Genomic DNA, 21,254 nt, shown 5'->3' with positions numbered 1-21,254 from the left:
AGGAACCAAAGAAGGACTTTCGGGAGCAGCTGGGATAGGAGAGTCATTTTTGGACTCAGGGGAATCTGAGGAGATGAGAAGAACATGGGCATGATGCTCTTTTGAAACAGAGTGATCGACGGGTGGTGAGCTTGAGTCGACACTCTTTTCGACCAATGGTTGGTCCAGAACAGGCTTGGCACGGCCTCGTTCGGGAAGAGGAGCCTTGACAAGAGAAGAATCTAAGTCAATCTCTTTGTCAATAGGGAGAGGGTTTGAAGAGAGTCTCTGATAACCAATAGGAAGTTGGGGTGGAGAAGCTGTAAGACTTTCCAGAACAGCGGAAGCTTTATCCATGAGTGGACAAAGGTGAAGGGGATGATTGCCCTCACATAGAATACAGGGGATTCGAATCTTCCCTTTCTTCTGAATGTTGTTAGTTGATAGGATGGCATCGCCATGAGCTTCAGAGGACGATGAGGGACGATCCGGATCACGAGACCATACTTCAAGGATCATGGGAATGCTAGGACAATCACGAAGAAGGTGGTCATCCTTGCACAATCTACAAGGAAATTGGACCTTCCACGGAGGAGCAGAAGGTGGCTCGACTTGAGTTGTAATTTTAACCTCTTGCTTAGAAGACTTCTTCTTCATCATCATCTTCTTCTTCTTCTTAGCCACCTGGTTACTTGAATCCAGAATCTCACCAGGTGAAGTAGAAGATGAGGTCGTAGAAACAGGCGAAGAAGGGGAGAGGTCCACCTTAGAATCAACATGATGTTGTTCGGGTGGAGGAACTGATTGACCAGCAGTTGAAACATTAGGGACCAGAGAGGTTGGGAACAACCAAACAGGCAACCCAATAGTTAACCCAGGAAGGGACAATGTTGCCATGTAAGGAGCACCAACATTTCCAAAAGGAGGGAAATGACCAGGATTCGCATCAGAGGGGATGCCTGGGTTGGTAAACTCCGGAAAAGTTGCCATCACAAACAAGAAAAAACCCTACTCAAACTAACGCAAACAAGATTTAACTAGGTAAATGTGAATCATGGCCGAATAAATTTTAAGACGCAAGGACATAACTTGACCTTTTCATTTTTTAAGAGTTGAGAAAAGGACAAAAAGATGACTCTAGTCGCCTACGAATGTTTAATGAGCCTGAAGTGACAAGTGCTTAGATGAGCCTTTTCTTTTAGGGAGTTCGAAAAGGATCAAAAAGTGACTACTCTAGAGAACTAGGCAAAAGGTTTACCAAACAAATCCGTAAAACTACATATACACCTTGGCAATCATATGAAAACCAAGGACTTTCCGTACGACACTCAATCTTCCCAAATGCTGTGTTGGGTGCGTTACAGCTTGTAAGGCGGCAGACACGGCTTCCTATGGATAAAGGATGATAGCCTAGTGGGGTATCCCCATATACTTGACGGTACGTGGGAGCTCAAATCCGTACTAGACCACTATTGAGTCCCGGAAGGAGGAATCACCCAACCTTGAGTGAAACAAAAGTGACTAGGTTTAGCGACACTGGAGCACGTCTCTAGCCTAGACCTCTACATGTGTGCGTTATGTTCCAATGTGTTGTTAGATTCATTCAGTTCATTTTAAAGTTGATCTTGTATTAGGTTTCAATTCTCAGGCCTTACCGTATGTAATCTCTCAAAATTCCCTAAATGCAAACTATATGCCAAAATATGTCATTTCATTCGATGAAAGCTAGTTATGAGAGGGTTTGAGGGCTTTCACGCAAACGAAATGATCACAACACAACAAAGAACTTCCCTAATGCAGCTAATGGGAATTAACAAACTTTTCTTTAAGATCACTAGTCACTAATCAAAATGAAAAGTTCTAATTCTCATTAACTAATACACAACAAAAGAGATTTTTTCTTTTGATGATGGCAAAATGCACTAAACAACATTGAGAAATGACAACAAACAAATTCTATTCAATACAAGCACATTCAGTTCCCTAAATCACAAATCAAAACTCCAAAGAACAAGAAAGATCCCAAGGACACCAATGAGCCGTGTAATCTAGGCTCAAAGTGAGACGAAGCGAAATTCAAGTGAAGACAAAGCAAGTCACCCAAATAACGCGACAAAATGATTTACAACCACTAAACGAGTGCAAGGGAGCAATCAGAAAGTTGACTGGACTAATAGAATACCAAAACTCCTAAGGAAGGCTCGACACACAAAGCAACTAGATGCCCTAGGGCTAGAAATGTGAAATCGATAGAAAATGGCAAACATCCAAAGGCTAAAGGTAATCTATGCACAATTCACTTGAAAAGTATGCAAATGTAATCTATGCACATTATGAAAATGAGAATTCTAATTATGCAAGTGTGATCTATGCAAGAGAATTCTCAAACACAAGATGATTCTAATGTAATCCAAGAACCAATCAAGTGCAAATCAAGAAAATTGGGTGAGAGTTCCAAAGATCAAAAAATAAAAACACTCAAAGGCGATAATGACCAAAGGAAATAAAATTAAGAATTTCTAAAAAAGGATACTCAAAACCAGTCAAACAAGACTCCAACACACTCAAGTAGTCAAAAAAAGGTACCCAGAACAAAAACCAAGCTCAGGAGGCTCAGAAACAAGAAAACTTCAAAAGTTCCAAGGCCTGGCGCGACTGTCAGGCTGAAAAAGGTGCCTTTCAGGGATTAGCGCGGGTTGTCAATGTGCAACTGGCACTAATTGGCGTGACTGTAACGCTATAAAAGAGCACTAGTCGAGTTTTCTATGGAAAAATAAAAAACAAACGAGCTAAAGCTAAGTCAACAGTACCCAGGTACACCAAGGGGCAAGAAGAAACATAGGGACTCAACCCAGAAAGCTAATCAAGAAGGAGAAACCAAGAAACAACCAAGAAGCAAGGCAAGTTTCAAGCCGTTCAGCTCGTAAACCAAACTGGAGATGGACTGAAGTGGCGTTGCTCTACTTTGCTAATGTGGAGCACTAGCGTTTCGAAGGCTATCTGGCCGTACTTTAGGCTCCGTCTAAAGTTTACAAATCAAACAACAAGACAAAACAAACAACAAGGAAAAAAGGCAACTCCCCAGTGGAGTCGCCAAATTGTTGTGGAGGTAAATCCCCTCTGCGGATAGAGGCGATCCATACTAACCCAAATGGGGTCTAGCAACAATCAAACAATGCTAACATGTAGGTTCCTAATTGCAAATCAATGACCGATGATGAGGGCCTACCTGGATTCCAACGCTAGTACTTGTAGAAGAGTTGTCACTCCCGTTCCTTGGCTCCGGTCGGTCACAATCCCCATGATCCTCGTGAACGGACACCTGCACATGCAAAGAACGACACAAACACAAGCATAATATCCAATAGATGTAACTATACATCATTCAGAAAGGATATAATTCAATCATCATTACAAAGACAATAAGAGTGGAACCATAATGATAGTCATCTATTATTGATAAACAAAGAAGAATACAACCATAGTTCTGACGTCAAATCCTCCTTTGGCTGGGTGATCAACAGTGCATGCCTTGGAAAGCTTGTTGGGAATGGGGAACAAGCCTCTCTCTCCTTGGTTACTTGGACAAGAATCTCCTCACTTTAGATTTAGCTTCATGGGAATGAAGAAGGCTCCTTGTAGCATGAGCTTAGCAATTCTCAGACTTTGGGACTTAGAATTTGGAACTTGGAGACTAACTTGTCAAATGCAAAAGGAAAAGCTTTTATAGATAGAGGAGAAGGAGTTAGGGTCATCCAAAAGATTCATGGGATTGGCTTTATCACTAAGAAGCTTCCATGAGAGGTGGAGAACTACTTCCTTTCTATGGAGATTCGAAGCCCAACTGAACTAACTCAAGATGGAATCAGTTCATGAATAGTTTAGGAAGAACCTTTATAAGTTTGTTTGTTAAAAAATTTACCCAACTGGGCTAGCGCGAGTGTGACTCTGAGATAGAGCGCCAGCTGGTGCACCCTCTTTAGAGGATTTCCCCCATTGTCGCGAGTGATACATAGTGGAATTGTGCCAATGGAAAAAGGGTTATTTTTATGGGTATTTTGCAGAAGGTGTCTTCAGGGTATATGAAGTACATACTCAAGGGGATACAATGCAAGTGTTTTCAGGTTATGTCACTTCTCACAGGTTTCGGAATAAGTCCTCCAATGTGCGGGAAAAGGGGTAATAGGGACGGTGACAAATTACTATGTAACAGTCCATGTTGCGAAACACACAGGGAGAGTTGGTTTATGTAATGTCCAACAAATACATGTTGGACACAATGTGTCTCTCCATGCATCAAAATATGAAGCTATAATGTTACATGGGTTATACGAAAGCACACATGTGTTTTCTTCATGATGACGTGGGGAAACTACATAGCATCCATGAGAAATAATATCTTCTCTATGTAGTAGCAGTGAAAGTACAATACCATAGCACATGCTAAAACATGGTTTCTTTCAATACCTCAGCCATAATATGAAATATCAACAGCAAAAGAAATGTGTTGTCAATGAAGTATCTCTACAACATCTAAAGTCCTCACAAGCCATTCAATATAGCTGAAAATAAAACTGATTAGAAACATATCAAATACCAATCAACACCTATAATAACTTCTTCGTAGAAAATTCAAGGCGACAGAACAACATAACCATATAATGATAACTTGAACTGGTAGAAACAACACAAATATCATGAAACAATGACAACAACATGTAATTCCTCCTCATTAATGAAATTGTTATATCATGATGAGGCTTATCCACATAGAAGCATAATTGTATAACACCAACATGAAATAACACACCAAAGAAACAATCTAAAATAACTTATCTATTAAACAACAAAAACAATATAATATTTTGCAATGGAGCACCATCAATAGCTTGTGAACTCATCATAGATTTTGGCCTCTTACTATCTGGGTCAACACAATCTCTACGCATAATGAGATCAAAATCCCAAGCAACATAAGCATATCAATAACAACTACATAATCCTCAAACTATTATAAGTCTTGTTTAAAGAAATGATAGTTAAGTGCATTCCCTTTTCTGATAGCAAGGTACCATAATGGAAATAGTGAATCATGAAGCATCATAAGCATATGAGATGCTCCACATGGGTGTGTGTCATATTCTTATGATCTCCGAGTTCTTAAAAACTCTCTCTTGAACAGATTTGTGCTCATTCTCACATCAAAAATGTTCTATCAACATCCTAATTACAATAGCCTCAGTAGCTGCAACATTAGTAGAATAAATCTTGTAGCATATAATCAACATAGAAAAGGATAGACATCTGCAAACCCTAGCCGGAAGTTATCCCCATCATAACCAAAATAATCAATGTTTTCATCATGTATAGAAGTAACTAACTCAATCAAGAAAATAAGAGAAAACCCTAGCTCACATCAAATATTAACCATAAACATGCACATGGGTTCATATGCTTGGCTACCATGTCTCTAAAACATCATTAAAGTTGCACTAATAAAATTACAAACATTTAACCTCCATGCATTGTTCCCCCTAAGCTCATGCACCTCTTATGCACTTTTGAATTTCTTTTAGAAATATGCATAAGGTACAATAGACTACACTAGGGACAATATTCCTCTACTTGTCTAATGGTTGCTCCTTCTTCCTCCAAATATTAAGAAAAATCTTCTTTTTACTAGATGACCTAAAAATTATGGACTTCCTACAATATTTGGTTATGTGACCGATATTTTGGCATGCATAGCACCTGATATGGTCAAGATAAAAAGCTTTTTTGATATAGGTTTTTTACCAGGAAAACTAGTGTCTATTCAGAACTGCTAGACCCACTAAAAGGGGTAGCTATGTTAGAAACAAACAAACTAAAGTCACTTGTGCTTTCCTTTACAAGAGATAGATGAGAAAGAAGCAGAGAGTACCAACCTCAGTCTTTCGCTTGGTTGCTTGCTTGTTTCCTTTCCACTTCAATAGAATTTTTCCACTGCTTCCTTACTTGTCCCACTTCAAAGAGCACCCGTAGAATCACAACAACATAATACCATCAAAGCATAGAGATATATCATTGTAAACAATATAGTATCAGATATATATTGACCATACAAATGCATATATCAACACAATATTTGGAGATACACGAGAATATGGAGGAAAACTCAAATAGCTTTATTGATAAAAGTAGTAGAAGAGAGGATTACAACCACTTGGTCTGACCCAGTGCCATTCCCCTAGCTTGAAAGCCCTCTTCACCTCATACAAAGCAAGATCACCCAACAATGTCTCCAAAGAGAAACCAACAACACTTCTTTGTAAACTACCCAATTCCCACCTTTGGATCTCTGGGATGAGGGATCCATATATAGATATTTGTAGGGGGTGGGTCAGCTTCTGGGATTTTGATTAGTGTCATCTCTCTGATAGTTCTTGGTTCCCCTTGGAGATTTCATGATCTCTTACTCATCCTTGGGTGAATTCAGGGAGGCAAGTGTCAAATGAGCAGCTTCTAGAAGATTCTCAAGGTTTCCACCTAGCAAATTGCTTGTGCCATTTATATGTTCTTGCTCATCGCACCCTACAGAATGGATTTCTAGTATGCATCACACTTTTTGCATGTGGAAGGTGAGATGCATCGCACACTTAGCACTGGGCCGTCTGTTTGGTCCTACTTTGACCAGTTCTAAGTGGTTTTTCATGGATAACTTCTGGGAGATGATATAATCAGCTGACCTTGCTCCTTTAGGGTATGAAACAACACTTTTAGGGACTTAGAAGCCCTTGGTTTATGGACATATGTGATTGGGGTTGCAGTGCCCAAATATGTCTATAACGGTTGCCCCCTAAAGCATGAGGTCGTAAATCTTTTGATTTCGGGTGAAATGCTTTATAATGAGGATCCAAGGTTTTTCAAACTGGAAGGTGACCTGTAATTAGATACAATACAATACATTATATTCATAATATTTTCATGATCTAGATGAGGTGGTAATTCCCATGCTCAGCTTGATAAATTGATTTTCATGTACATATGATAGACAGCCGTCTGTGTGCAGACTAGTGATTCTGCTAGAGCCATCATCCCTTAGTTTGGATGATTATCTTTGCAGCAATGATGTACATTTGATGTCTTTATTTTCCTGAATATATCGCAGCCCGGATGGATGAAACCAAATCGGGGTCTTCAAAACTCATTCAATCTTCACCCGAAAGTACAAGTCGATCCATGTGAAAATATGTTCTGATGTCGAACATGGAAGGACATAACCTGATTACCAACCGATGATGTAAGTTGTTAACAAGCACGAGAGGAAACATCGATGATGATGATGACCCTCAAGGTACTGTAGTACAATTCACATGGTGTGAATATATTAGTCGATGTCAAACACCATGCAAAATCTTTCGTACGAAGGCCATTAATGTAGACCTGTCGCTAGAAGTGAGAAACTTGCCACTGAGGCATGCAAGCTTCAAAGTACTGAAAGGGTTGTTCCCAGGTTGGTTTCTTGGATAATGAGCTGATGTCGACAAGAAGTGACCCGTCGTAGGAGGGCAGTGATGGATCCCAGATCTACGACACGGAACGGAGCAAATGATTTTGTAGAGGTGAAGACGATTTGATGATACAAGGTTTAGGGTGGCAGTCATGAAAGAATGAAGCGTGAAGGTATTGCAGCAGATGAGACACAAGATGGGTACGTGAATTCTCTGAGCAACTTCTCTTTAACATATCGGCGACACTGAAATGGATTGGTAGCGTTAACCCCAAAATTGGATGGTACGGTGGACCAATGGTGATATGATTGGTGAATGGAATAACCCAACCCGACTCAATCATGGTGATGGAGTGAAAGTGTCATGTTCAAGAGCGATCTACTACCAATAAATTTTCTTCAATTTTTCTTCCCAATTTTGCCTAGTCATTTCTGACCAGTACCTCTTTATTTTTGTCAATTTTTTGGAGGATAACATATTCTTGTTCTATAATTTTCCCTTCAGGCAAACTCGTTGCTATGTTTTAATGAGTCTAGCAACAGTGAAAAAAAATGTAAACTTTGAAACGGGAACTATAAACTCAAAACAGGAACTCTGGCCCAAAAACCCCAAAAAAACCACAAAAACAGTGCTAAAAACGAAAAGTGTGTATACTGGAACGATGTTTTTTTTTTAGGTGTCAATTTTGAACGTGTTTTAAAAATGGCAGTGACTACGAAATTTTCTATGAAATTTTCCTGCAAAATATAGCTTCAAAACGAAAGTGTTGATACTGGAATAATGATTTTTTTTTTAGGGTCAATTTTCAAACTTTTTAAAAAATGCTAATAAAACCAAATTTTTATGTCTCAAACAAAGTTAAATTTTAAGGAAAAAACACATTAATGTTTCTGGTAGAATATCATTTTTCTTTCCTAAGTATAAATTTAACATGTTTTCAACCAGAACATGCTAGATATAAAAGAAATTGAAATTTTTTGAACTATAAAATTAAAAAAGCATGACATTATGAACAAATTATATCACTGAATGATACTGGAAGTATTCACATGACAAAGCCAAATTCATTTAAACAAAATTGATATATGTGGGATAAATCAAAACACATTATTAATATATTTGGGATAAAACAAAATACATTATTTATTGATACTTTTAAATTATTTTATCATTTTATATATTACAAAATTTTAATTGAATAAAAAGGTTCATTTTACAGTTCAGTGTAAAGTTAATATTTCCTCATAAAAATAAAATTTTATTATTACTGTCAAAATAAAAAGATTTAAAAATCTAAAAATTTTAAAATTTAAATAACTATATAAAACATTTAAATAATATAAACTCATAAAACAAACTACAATCGAAGAAATTAAATGTTTCTTAACACATATTATATCCTTATATAAAATAAATCTGAGCTAATAATAAGTTTTACAAAACGTCATCCTACAATATAGATAAAATAATATAACTTGGGATAACAGTTCTATATACCATTTCTCTTCCCATTTTTTTGGTTTCCCACCAAGGACTTAAGGAATCAAATTGAATTGATATCAATTTCAACCATTTCTAATTCTCAAAATCCAAAATACTCACCCAAAAAAGAAAGTTGAATGGCATGGATACATGTATACTGCTTCCGTCTTACGGCTCTCTTATCCAATGGCGGTACTTTCATTGAACAACTTGAAAGCCAGTTCGCTTAATCTCTCTCGTGAACCAGCCAGTACTTCGTTATTTATTAACTGGTCACCAGTCAATAGGCTTGAGGCTCATGCGATAGGCTTGAGGCTCAACAAGCGACTGCCGGACAGCCCATCGAACAAGACCAGACATAATTCAATTTAACAAATAAATGATACCTCCATTATTTTTTGTCCATTCATTCTTAATGCAGTATAAGACAGCAGATTCATTCTTAATTGGCAATAATTGCCCTCAGCTTATTCGCAGCAGGCCACTGAGGAGTGAATTTATTACTGTGTCGAAGCAGAAAACAAAGCATCCAGAGTTTGCACTGTAGTGGTTTGTTTGGTTTGTTTTCAGAAATTGAAAATGCTTTATGTTGTCCCAGTATAAGGAGTTCGTTGATCAATTTCATCTTTGCAGAGTTGGTTCGAGTAGGCGCGCAGCGCCACCCCCGGGCGCCCCGCCCCGCCCGACCGGCGGCGGGTCGATTCCGGGAATTCTTTGCACAAAACACATGCAATTTATTTCCAAAGAAGTCAAAGGCTAAGGTTACTTATCTTTTGTCTGCAATCACCATGAAATCCCATGTGAATACCTTCGTTGGAGCCACAACATTCCTTACCAAAGTTGTGGTGTGGTGATCAACATCCGGAGACTTTACAAGATGAAAATTTGATGAAGATGAAAGTAGTTTTTCCAATTTATACCTTCTTTGGAACCACAACATTCCTCACCAAAGTTGTGGTGATCAATACTAGGAGAATTTACAAGATGAATAATTGATGAAGATGAAAGTAGTTTTTCCAATTTACTAATTAATTTAAAAAACATGTAGAACTTTATTTTTCTCAATAAGTTAAGTTATCATTTTCTTTATTGGATTCAAATTAGTTGCTAAATGAATCATAATTATTCTTGTTTTCATAATTATTCTTGTTTTCAACCATTTCGGTAAATATAATAAAAATAATATTTTCCACAATGTAAATAAAATTTATAAAAATATTACCCTATAAAAAGCGTGTCTCACATTCTTAAGATGGTTATCAATTTGTAAATGCTTCTATGATAAAAATAAAAAAAGGCCATCATAAAATAACATGCCATCATATGTTACTTAAAAGTGATGGCCCCCACACATATTTAATTTTGCCATTCAAAATTTTCTCATCCCTATTTTAAAGTGATTATTCTATTCAAGTCTTATCATAGACGACATCCATGCATGATTCAATCACGATTATATACCAAGAGAATAATGCCATAACTTGTTGATTTTCGAGTTAAAATACCATAATATTCTTCAAGTTATATTTTTGCGACATTTCTTCTCTGGGCTCAAATTAGGTTGTGCCTGGAAGTCCCTGCGGCTCGTAACATAACTGTTGCAGATGGAAGTGAAGTCTCTTGTCGAAGGTGAAAAGTCTATTGTTCAAGTCTCTCTGGTATTTCATATATATATATATATATATATATATATATATGTTAGGGTTAGATAGTAGGGTCAAGTTTCAATCGTTTTTAGAATTTAACTTTAGGAAAGAAGATTGTCATTTTCCGTCTTTATAAGATTTCAGCTTTTAACTTAAAAAAATTAAACTGTTTACCAACAAATTACTATTTGCCTCTTGAGCATTTGTTATATATATATAGTTTGATATAAATAATCAAAACACCTTAATTTTATATTATATTATTTTTCTCTTATTAATGTTTTGTTTAAAAATTAAAATTAAAGATTGATCTGAAAACATTTGTCCTATAAGACAAGTCATGACAACTTTAGTTTCTCCAACGGTATATATTTAACATGAAACATTCACTCGTAATAATTTTTGTGTTATTTTATCTCTTTTTAAATATTTCGGATTCAAGTACAACGACCGTTGGATTGATATGATTAATGGTCCGAGGAGCTCTGAAAATGGCGGGCGAACGACGCAGCTAGGGTTTCTGAGTTACGACGTCTGTTTACAGCACTGGAGCACTACAAACTTAAACTTGCAGCACTGTATCGAAAGGGCCATCGGTTGTCGGAGTGGATGGGGGCAGAGGGGTCCAGTGGGACCCCTTCGTTTAAACAAGTTCTACTGCAGAAACAACAGCAGAATATGACAGAAGGCGTTAGAATAGAAGGGCTGAACAGCGCGAGCCAGAACAGCAGGAAAAAAGAGGAAAAGAAACCAATGTCCTCGGATAGGACAGATATCAGAACAGGAGACAAAGACACAGAGAGGCAGAATCATGCAGGCACTCACGACAAAACCAATGCTATCTCCCAGCCCTCAGAAAACGAGGATGAGGGTAGGAGAAACGACAAAATCCCGCCGGAGAAGGGAGGGGAGTCCAGCGCGATCCCCAATAGAAACCCGGTGAACGGCAGTGCCTGTAAGCCAAAGAAAAAGGATAGCCTACGAGTGACCATCACTGACCCCGATATCCAGGCCTATAGGGAGCATATGGCTGAACATGCCATCATTTGCAAATTTATGGGAATATGGCCCTCCGAGAGAACCCTATGTCAATGGATAAAACAGCAGTGGAAGCCAAAAGGAGATGTGCAGTTACATCTGGGGGCCAAAGGGTTTTTCACAGTGGTCTTCACCAGCCTAGAAGATAAAGATAGGGTGTTCGAAGGTGGCCCTTATTTCTTAGCCGCAGCTGGCTTATATATGAGACCATGGAAGCCGAACTTTGTACCAGAAAGGGAATCCTTCACTCAAGTCCCGGTATGGATCAGACTCTTCTCTCTCCCCATTGATTACTGGGGTTTAACTGCCCTAAAGCAAATAGGAGATAAGCTGGGAACATTCGTCAAAGCTTCGGAAGCAACCATTCAGAAAAGGTACACTACCTATGCCAGAATCTGTGTAGAGATGGATGTGTCCGGAGCACTCCATGAAGGGCTGTGGCTGGAGTACAGAGATGAGGAATACTTCCAAGCTTTAGACTATGAACAAATTCCTTTTAGATGCAGGAAATGCCATGTGCATGGTCATCTGGTAAGGGATTGTCCATTGAACAGAAAGGAGGCAGAAGAGGACAAGACTCAAAGCAACAAAGACAGGAATAACTTCACAAAACCAAAGAATAGACAGCGAGCCAATAGACGAAGGAACACCAAAGGAAATATAGGAAGAAACTACCTCAGTAACCCCTTTGAGATCCTAGATCCAGATACCGACTCGGAGGCGAAAAAGAACACACCTGATGGGGAGGCAGAGCAAAAAGAACCGGAAAAATTCACAGGGGAAGGCATTGGGGATGAGGCTTTCGATGGCGAAATCCATATGCAGGACAGAACAGTGGAAACGGACGAAGAAACAGAAATGCTAACTAGCGAGGCAGGGAGTGAAGATCTAGAATTCGAAGACACCTTAGCGAAGGAAGGTTTGGACCTCACGCAGCTCGTAGAAAGATGGAGAGCCAAAGGGATTGAAGCAGCACCGGAGGAAGAAATAAGGAAGGTCAGGGACCTCTTCATAGCGCAGCAGAAGGCAGTTTTTGAGAAACAGAAGAACAAGTTAGGCATTATCAAAGGAAATATCCCACATCACAAAATAGTACTTGGTAGAACCTCTGGTTCTAGGCACAAACGCCGAAGAGGTCGCAAGACTGCCCAGGAACACTTGCAGGAGGTAGGAGAGATGCTAATCAACGCAGGTCAGATAAGGCAGCTAAGTGAGTATCCTTCCTTTCCTAAAATCGTTTAATGATGAAGATAGTATCATGGAATACAAGAGGTATTAACAGCGTAGCCAAACAGAGGCTGCTGAAAAGGCAAATGGAGAAGAACCATCCGAATTTGTTATTCCTACAAGAAACTAAGTGCAACAAAACCCTCATAGAAAAGCTACGAGTCAAGTTAGGAAGACATTTTGAAGCGCTGGAGATAGAAAGCAAAGGGCGGGAAGGAGGTATAGCTACCTTCTGGGATACGAGAAGATATCAGATCCTTACGGCTGAAGCAAGCAAAAACTACCTAGCGTTGGAATTGCAACCCACAGGTATTTCTACTTCTTTCCTCTGTATAAATGTCTACAGTCCTCAACGGCTAGATGACAAGATAAACTTCCTAGCTTCTTTAAATAATTTTTTAGAAAGGAACACTGGTGCCAACTTCATTTTGGGGGGTGATTTCAACATGATCACCTCCCTCCTGGAGAAAAAAGGAGGACTAAGGAAACTCAACAGGGATGGGGAAGTTTTCATAAGTTTTATTGATAATGCAAGATTGGTCGATGTTCACCCCAAGCATGGTCAGTTCACCTGGAACAATCGAAGGGGAGGGGAAAGGCTAATTTCTTCCAGATTGGATCGCTTCCTAATCTCGGAGAGCTTCATTCTAGATGGCAAAACAGTTGAATCGAACATCCTCCCTAGCGGAGGATCGGACCACTGGCCGATATCTTTAGCTGTTGAACTACAGGGTACACCAAGAAACAAACCCTTTAGGTTCGAGAAGTTTTGGATTGAGCACCCCAATTTCCTCACCATGGTGGAAAAATGGTGGTCAGAGCCTTTAGAGGTAGCCGGCTCCAAAATGTTCAACCTGCAAATGAAATTAAAACACATCAAATTGAAATTAAAAGATTGGAACAGAACAGTTTTTGGCAATATTTTTCAGGAGAAAGCGATCATCGAACAAAAGCTGGAGAAAATTCACAAGGACGGGGCAGCAAGCACTAGAACTGAGGAAACCTGTGAAATTGAAAAAGAGTTGACACAACAGTGGCACAATAGAAGTAAGCAAGAAGAATCGCTATGGAAGCAGAAATCAAGAATTCAGTGGTTGAAAGAAGGGGAGCAAAATACCAAATTTTTCCACAGATCAGCTATGGACTACAGAAGTGCTAACAAAATCCTTGAACTGAAAAACAACGAGGGGGAACTCCTCAAGAATCACAGCGAGATATCAGCCTCCCTGGTAGATCATTTCAGCCTCATAGCGCAGGAACCAAGGATCGACAGAGAAGCTGCAATCGAAGAAATAACTACGGTCATACCTAAGTTAATCACTGATGAACAAAACTGGGCCCTAAGAAGAAGAATTACAATGGAAGAGGTCGAGGAAGCGGTCAGAAGCATGCCTAATGACAAAGCCCCCGGACCGGATGGGTTCACCATCAATTTCTATAAAGCCTGCTGGAACATAGTAAAACAAGACATATGGGAGATTGTGGAAGACTCGAGACGTTCCAAAACGATTCTCAAATCTCTAAACTCAACCTTCATCGCTTTGGTTCCTAAAGTGGAGGAAGCCAACACTCCAGACAAGTTTAGACCCATTGCCCTCTGTAATGTCATCTATTAGATCATATCAAAAGTCATAGCTAACAGGTTGAAGGCTATCCTTCCTGGCATCATCTCCCAAGAACAGTCTGGCTATGTGGAAGGAAGACAGATTCTCGACAACATCATGCTGGCCCAGGAGATGATCCATTCGCTCCATTCGCAAAAAGCAGCCGGAATGCTCATGCAATTAGATCTATCCAAAGCTTATGACAAGGTCAGTTGGTCCTACCTGGAAGCTGTTTTAAAAGCTTTTGGTTTTAGTCAGCAGTGGATCAAATGGGTTGTGGCCCTTATCAAATCTCCTAGATACTCTATCCTCGTTAATGGCGCCCCCTCTGATCCCTTCAGCCCTTCTCGCGGCATCCGACAGGGGGACCCGTTATCCCCTTTCCTGTTTGTTATTCTTATGGAGGGCCTAGGTAGATTAATTGCAAAGAAGAAAGAAGAGGGACTGTTAAAAGGACTGCAACCGATCAGATCTAGCCGTGCCACTACGCATCAACAGTTCGTAGATGATACCATGTTGCATGGTACCCCTACAGTAAAAGAGGCGATGGTTTTCAAAGACATTCTTAATCTTTTCAGCAAGGCTTCAGGGATGGAGATAAATTTTTCCAAATCAACCATTTTCTTCTTCAATACGCATCGGGCCGTCCAATCTCATCTTTCTAGGCTGTTGGGATTTAAAATTGGTTCTCTTCCTTCCAGGTATCTGGGCGCCCCCCTGACTCTCAAACCTTGGAAAAAGAACCTTTGGGAGAAAGTCCTTGACAATATGGAAAGAAAATGCAAACATTGGACTAATAGGGCTCTGAATTTTGCAGGCAGGTTAATTCTCACCAAAGCGGTCTTGCAGGCTATCCCTCAGTATATGCTCTCAATCTTACCAGCTCCAAAAGGAATCCTAGATCGCATGAGAAGCATCCAGCGCTCATTCCTATGGAGTGGAAACAGTGAGAAAAAAAAGTGGTCGCTGGTGGCTTGGCAGAAATTATGCAGGCCTAAGAACAGGGGAGGTCTGAACTTGGTTGATCCCTCTGTGGTCAACAGGATTTGCGGGGCTAAAATCTGGTGGAGGTGGATTTCAGACACCAACCTGCCATGGGCTACGTTGTGGAAGGAAAAATACAGGCCGAACAGCTCCAATCTAGATTTAATAAGGATGCAGGACATGCCCACCGGCTCTCCTATATGGAATCATGCCCAAGCAAACAGAGACATTGTTCAGGATCACAGCTTTTGGGAGATAAGGAACGGAACCCAGGCGCTTTTCTGGGAGGATGCTTGGCAACAATCTCCGAAATTGGACACCCCTCAATTCCAAACTGCGAAACATAACTCCCAAATCCAGGGCAATTTCAGAGTTAACCAATATTGGAACTCCACCAGTGAGGACCCGGATTGGCGGGAATGGACCACTTTCAACTCGAGCCACAGCGAAGACATCCAGGACACCTATCTAGCTTTAAATCAAACTCTCCTCAAAAGGAAGATCCGAATAGCTGCTGAAAATGATAAGCTCAGATGGGGACCAAAAGGCAACGGGGAATTTTCACTGAAAGAAGCCAGAGACATCATTGAGCGGGAAGGGCAGCCTGACATTATACCCTGGACTGCTAGAGTTTGGGACAACTTACTATGGCCGAAAATCAGAACTTTTCTTTGGCTTCTAATGCAGAGGAAAACCCTAACTTGGGAAAACTTGTTGAGAAAAGGATTTACAGGACCATCTAGATGCCCTATGTGCCTGAAGGAAGAGGAAACTATGAATCATCTTTTCAACTCCTGTGAATGGGCATCCCAGCTCCGGCAATGGATGGAAGACATTTTGGAATCGTCTGATAGGAACAGGGACTCTATTCAGGAGACCATCAGCAATTGGCGAAGGAACTTCTCTAGAATTCAGAGAGTGGATAGCATATGGAAATGCTTCCCGGGCTTTATAACCTGGACAACTTGGAAAGAGAGAAATAGAAGGATCTTCATGGAGGAAGTCAGAAGCATTGAATGTGCGAAAGAATCCATCTTCATCAACATCAAATAGCTAATACAGGTAAAAGGCAAAATTGAAACGAATGAAAAACCAACTGCTCAGGACTTGCGCATTTTAAAAAGGTTTCAATTGGAAGCCTCCAACAATCAACCTTTGGGGGTAAACAGAGCTCAACCTTCTACACAGATTCAACGCTGGCTTCGCCCACCGGAAGGCAGCCTAAAATTAAACTTCGACGGAGCTTCAAGGGGCAACCCAGGCATTGCTGGTATCGGAGGAGCCATTCGGAACCATGAAGGATATATCATCCACATCTACTGTACGGCGCTAGGTGTTGGCACGAACAATGAAGCAGAGTTCGCCGCGCTCGAGCAAGGACTGAAAATTCTAAGAAACATGAGACGAGGAAATATCATTGTGGAGGGTGATTCTGCTTTGGCCATCTCGGTGGCTAAACGCCTGCAAGCAGGAAAAAAAGCCAACAAGGACACCAAGCATTGGAGGTTAGCTAAGGCAACTGAAAGCATAGAGGAGATGATAGCAGATTTGAGAGGTATAGTCTTCCAATCGGTGAGAAGAAAGGCTAATGGGCTGGCGGACTTCCTGGCAAACCACGGGGCGGACAATCCAAATACAATCACAAACAGCTGTTGGCCAGAAGTCACCTGCCCAATCCTTAAGGTAACATGTGCACGGCTGGCAGCAAACGATTCAAATCAATCCTAGCCGATAATGGCTTAGACATCCGGCACCGGAGGGATGATAATTTCGGTGAAGAGCACACCAGCAACCGAGTTAACGGCATGACTGGACTCACAGGAAGATGGCTTAACCGGCGGCGGCAGGCCAGCCATACTAGCGATCATTACAGATCGCGCCACAGAATTCAAGGCATCAGGAGAATAAATACCAGGACACTTGGAAGGAAACCGTATCAAAAGACATCAGTGACATTTATGTTCACGGCGTATCAGTCAGGAAGGCTCAAGGTACAGCATGGAGAATCAGAAGGAGGGAAAACAGGGTCTGTTCGACTCCATGAGCTTCCATAACAACCGCTTAGAAGTACAACACACTTGGAAAATTGATCAATGGCTCATATGCAATCACACTCATTCCAAGTCGACCGGCATCAGCCTCGCGTGTGTGGACCTCAATCGAATTGATGGTAACAGTACTCTCACCTACAGCAGGATCCAGACCGATTTCAGGAGGATCAACACCCGCAAAGGCTATAAAACTGAGGGATTTCACTTTGTTTTCACTACTGTGTCTTTTCATAGAGCAGACTTAATTTCAATGAGCGAGAGGAAATTTGGTTGGAAGAAGTACAGAGGTTTCAGGATGGAAGCCAGTGGTTGCCGTTGTGAAGCAGCAAATCAGGACCTGCTTGATGCGAAGCAAGGTTATGAAACCCGTGCTACCGCTAGGAACAAGCGTAAGGTAGAGGAGCTGGAAGCTAAGGTGAAGCAAGCGAAGGAAGGGTGCACGGAGGAGGAGATTGCTGAGGAGGTAAATTGGTTGAGGGACCCAGGAACACCTTCGAAAAGGGCCACTCAATTCGTTAGGACGAAGGCCGAAAGTTGGCGCACCAAAATGCTCATAGCCAAAGCCCTGGAAACTGTGGAGAATGAGAAGGAGCACATAGTAACTGAAGTGAACCTTACGGAGGAGCAGATGGGGAAGATAATCAACTATAACAACTCTCTGGAAGGGAGGATCAACACTGTTCATGAAGCCGTTCAAATTGTCAACAGGAAGCTCACCCTCCTCATCCAGATTCTGAGAGACACGGTCAATGCTGCTCCCGGAACCTCGCAGCCTGCCAAAACAGAGGCAAAGGATAATGAATCTATTGAAGCAATGCAAGCCAGGATGAATACTCATATGCGGCAGATGGGACTGGATACCATCAGCCAGATGGGAAAATTCATCTAGCTTTGCTCCCGGTGTGGCTCTCTTCGGCTTTATATATGTCTCTGTTACAGTCTGTCAATGTCTCTGTTTCAGTTTGTCTATGTATTTGTCTTGCTATGTACTGTCTTAGGTGTGTCGGTTGATAGGAACAAGTTCAGGTCAAGCCACCCTGCGAGGTGTGCTGTTTACAGTCCTATTTTGGTGAATTCTCTGAGCAGATGTTTAGATATGGTTATCTGTGATTCCCTGCTTTAGATCCGCCATAGCGGATTTTTTGTACTATATTTTGTTATATAATATAATCTCCTCACTTACACCAAAAAAAAAAAAAAAAAATTCGGATTCAAGTGAATTGGTTTATAAATTTACTGTTATTAATATTCATATATTATACATTTCAATTGAAATGATAATAAAAATAAAAAGTATTTAACAATTACGTAACTTTATAATAACGCCAAAATCACATCAATTATCAGAAAATTAGTTTGTCAATCCAACGCCTTTCAATGGGAGAATTCATATGAGCTGAGGAGACCCAACAACCTCCGGAGAGGAGTTTACAAATGAAGCGATAAATTCCTGTCTTAGAAACTAGAATATTGTAAGTCAAGACGATTTTTGACGGCAAATTATTGACCATTCTACCGAATATTTCTTCCCAATTGAAGACACGTTGATAATTAATAATTAATTATCAATTTATCGAAATTTCCATATTTGTTTATATAATTAACTAGTTTAGTCAAAAAAATATTTCATCAAAGTAACCATCATAATGTATCCATTATACTCGTAATATCAATATATTTCATACGTTTCAACACCGTCTAATCAATAATATTTTCACGGCCAATTTGACGCAGAATCCGCTGGGTGCACGAGGTTAAAATGAATTATAACGACCGTCCGATACAATGACAAAATTATAACGACCACTAACCGGGCTCATTCATTCTTAATTGGCAACAATTGCCCTCAGATTATTCGCAGTGGGCCACTGAGGAGTGAATTTATTACTGTGTCGAAGCAGAAAACAAAGCATCCAGATTCTGCACTGTAGTGGTTTGTTTGGTTTGTTTTCGGAAATTGAAAATGCTTTATGCTGTTCCACTATAAGGAGTTCGTTGATCAATTCATCTTCGCAGAGCTGGTTCGAGTAGGCGCGCAGCGCCACCCCCGGGCCGCCCCACCCCGCCCTATCGGCGGCGGGTCGATTCCGGGAATCGACCCGCCGCCGGTCGGGCGGGGCGGGGCGGCCCGGGGGTGGCGCTGCGCGCCTACTCGAACCAGCTCTGCGAAGATGAAATTGGGGTGCTGGAGAGAGGTGCCTCTTGAGCTTTTGGTTGGATGGAAAAGGGCCACTTGAGGTAGAAAAATATGGGATCGAGCTAAAATATTCATAAATAAACAAAACCATTGAATCAAGAATCGACAGGAAATGAGGTATTTTCCTTGGAACTTAGGAACGCAATTGCCAATTGCGATATTCACCCAATTTTTTTTCAAGGCATTCATAGTGATGATGTGTGTGAACACAAGAGAGGATCTAGCCGATAGGTTACAAGATAAATGATGACGTTGGAAAGACTCCGGAGGTTTCAGGCAAATGGCTACTATTCAATGAATGAAACAAGCTTGGGAAAAATCGAACAAAAAATAAAATCATTTAGGAAAATTGAATCTGAAATGGAATTTTCTTTTTGAGTTCATTCAGTTGAATTTCTTCCATGAGAATCGGTCTTTAATATGGAATTTTCTCAAGGGAATGGAGATCCTCATTTACCCTGAAAATTATAAAAGGATATTTGCATTCTGTGAGAATGGGGTTTTGAATCCAGGAGAGGAAGAGACGGTAGAAGGGCGAGGGCATTTTTGTTTTTCAAAGGTTCTGCGACGACCCTCAGCGATAAGATTCAAATATGTCATAGTCACCCTTTAGATGCAGTCAAACTTCGATCGACATGTTGCGGAAAAAATTGAGACGCTTCTTGTTAATAGCGATATAAAGAAACGTTCCATTCGTCATTACATTTGGTTTTGTTTATGAAATTGGACACACAGATTAGGCACTTCAGTGGAGCCGTTAAGGTAGTCACGCATAATGTACAGTAAAAGTATTGGAGATGGGCATATAATAGAAGTTCCAAGCATCTTCGCTTATTATATTGAGCCTACACAAAGTCATCAACACTTGCCCGCAATTATATAAATCCACATTCTGTGACGTGGTTAGAAATATGTTGGAAAGCCGGATTGCAAAGTGTATATTTTATTTGCTTGTGGATGATAAGAATAAATCAGTGGTTCATTCTGTCGGCTTCATGACATTCCTCGTAATTTTCTTCCAACCAGAAACTAGTGCCCCCATTCTATGAGATTATGAAATTCAGACTTTGACCTAGAAAAGCCATGGTCAAGCAACAACATTTCTTTTTGTAAATAAAAAAATTTCATATCTTTGCGTTTAACACGGAGCATTTGAGAATCTTTAAAGTGGGATACCGAGGCGTTGGCCAATAAAACAAAACCAAATCCTGTAAAAACCAATTTTTCCTTTTCCATGTAATCAAAGGCGTGCTAGTCATGGCACAAGGTTAGTTAGATGGTTAATAAAATACGAATATAAAAAAAGAATGCACTCTATGCGATTATAATATAATTAATGAGTTAGTAATTAAATGAGAGTATAATAAAACTAATAAGTTATTAAAAGGAATTATCAAATGTGTCAACAAAGAATAAAATAAATTAAAAATAGTAAGAGACTTAATGAAGAATAAAAAAGGAAATAACAAATAATTGGATAAATTATAAGAAAGTAAATACAAATGTATTAATAAAATGATAAAAATAAGAAATAAGTAAATAATGAGTGAAAA

General features: G+C 40.1%; 1 protein-coding gene across 1 annotated transcript; it reads left to right on the top strand.

Annotated features, from left to right (window-relative positions):
* Nucleotides 1-14,637: 14,637 nt before the first annotated feature.
* On the top strand, nt 14,638-17,361 carry LOC149262884 (uncharacterized). Its single transcript, XM_089382776.1, has 3 exons — nt 14,638-16,083; nt 16,516-17,136; nt 17,275-17,361. The coding sequence occupies exons 1-3, from the start codon at nt 14,638-14,640 to the stop codon at nt 17,359-17,361; spliced, it is 2,154 nt and encodes a 717-aa protein (XP_089238902.1).
* The last annotated feature ends 3,893 nt before the right edge of the window (nt 17,362-21,254 follow it).

This window comes from Pinus tabuliformis, chromosome 6, assembly GCF_031772625.1.
Source record: "Pinus tabuliformis cultivar Carrire ecotype Pingquan chromosome 6, CPIR1, whole genome shotgun sequence".
Lineage (NCBI taxonomy): Eukaryota > Viridiplantae > Streptophyta > Pinopsida > Pinales > Pinaceae > Pinus > Pinus tabuliformis.
Note: the sequence above shows the minus strand (reverse complement) of the source record. Positions and strands in the feature narration are given on the sequence as shown.

What these genes read in the sequence shown, in the direction of transcription:
- LOC149262884 (XM_089382776.1), top strand. Translation starts at nt 14,638, where the DNA reads ATGCTCATGCAATTAGATCTATCCAAAGCTTATGACAAGGTCAGTTGG. An exon ending in TTATACCCTGGACTGCTAGA is followed by an intron (nt 16,084 to 16,515) that starts GTTTGGGACAAC and finishes TAGCTAATACAG; the next exon opens with GTAAAAGGCAAAATTGAAAC. An exon ending in TCACCTGCCCAATCCTTAAG is followed by an intron (nt 17,137 to 17,274) that starts GTAACATGTGCA and finishes CTGGACTCACAG; the next exon opens with GAAGATGGCTTAACCGGCGG.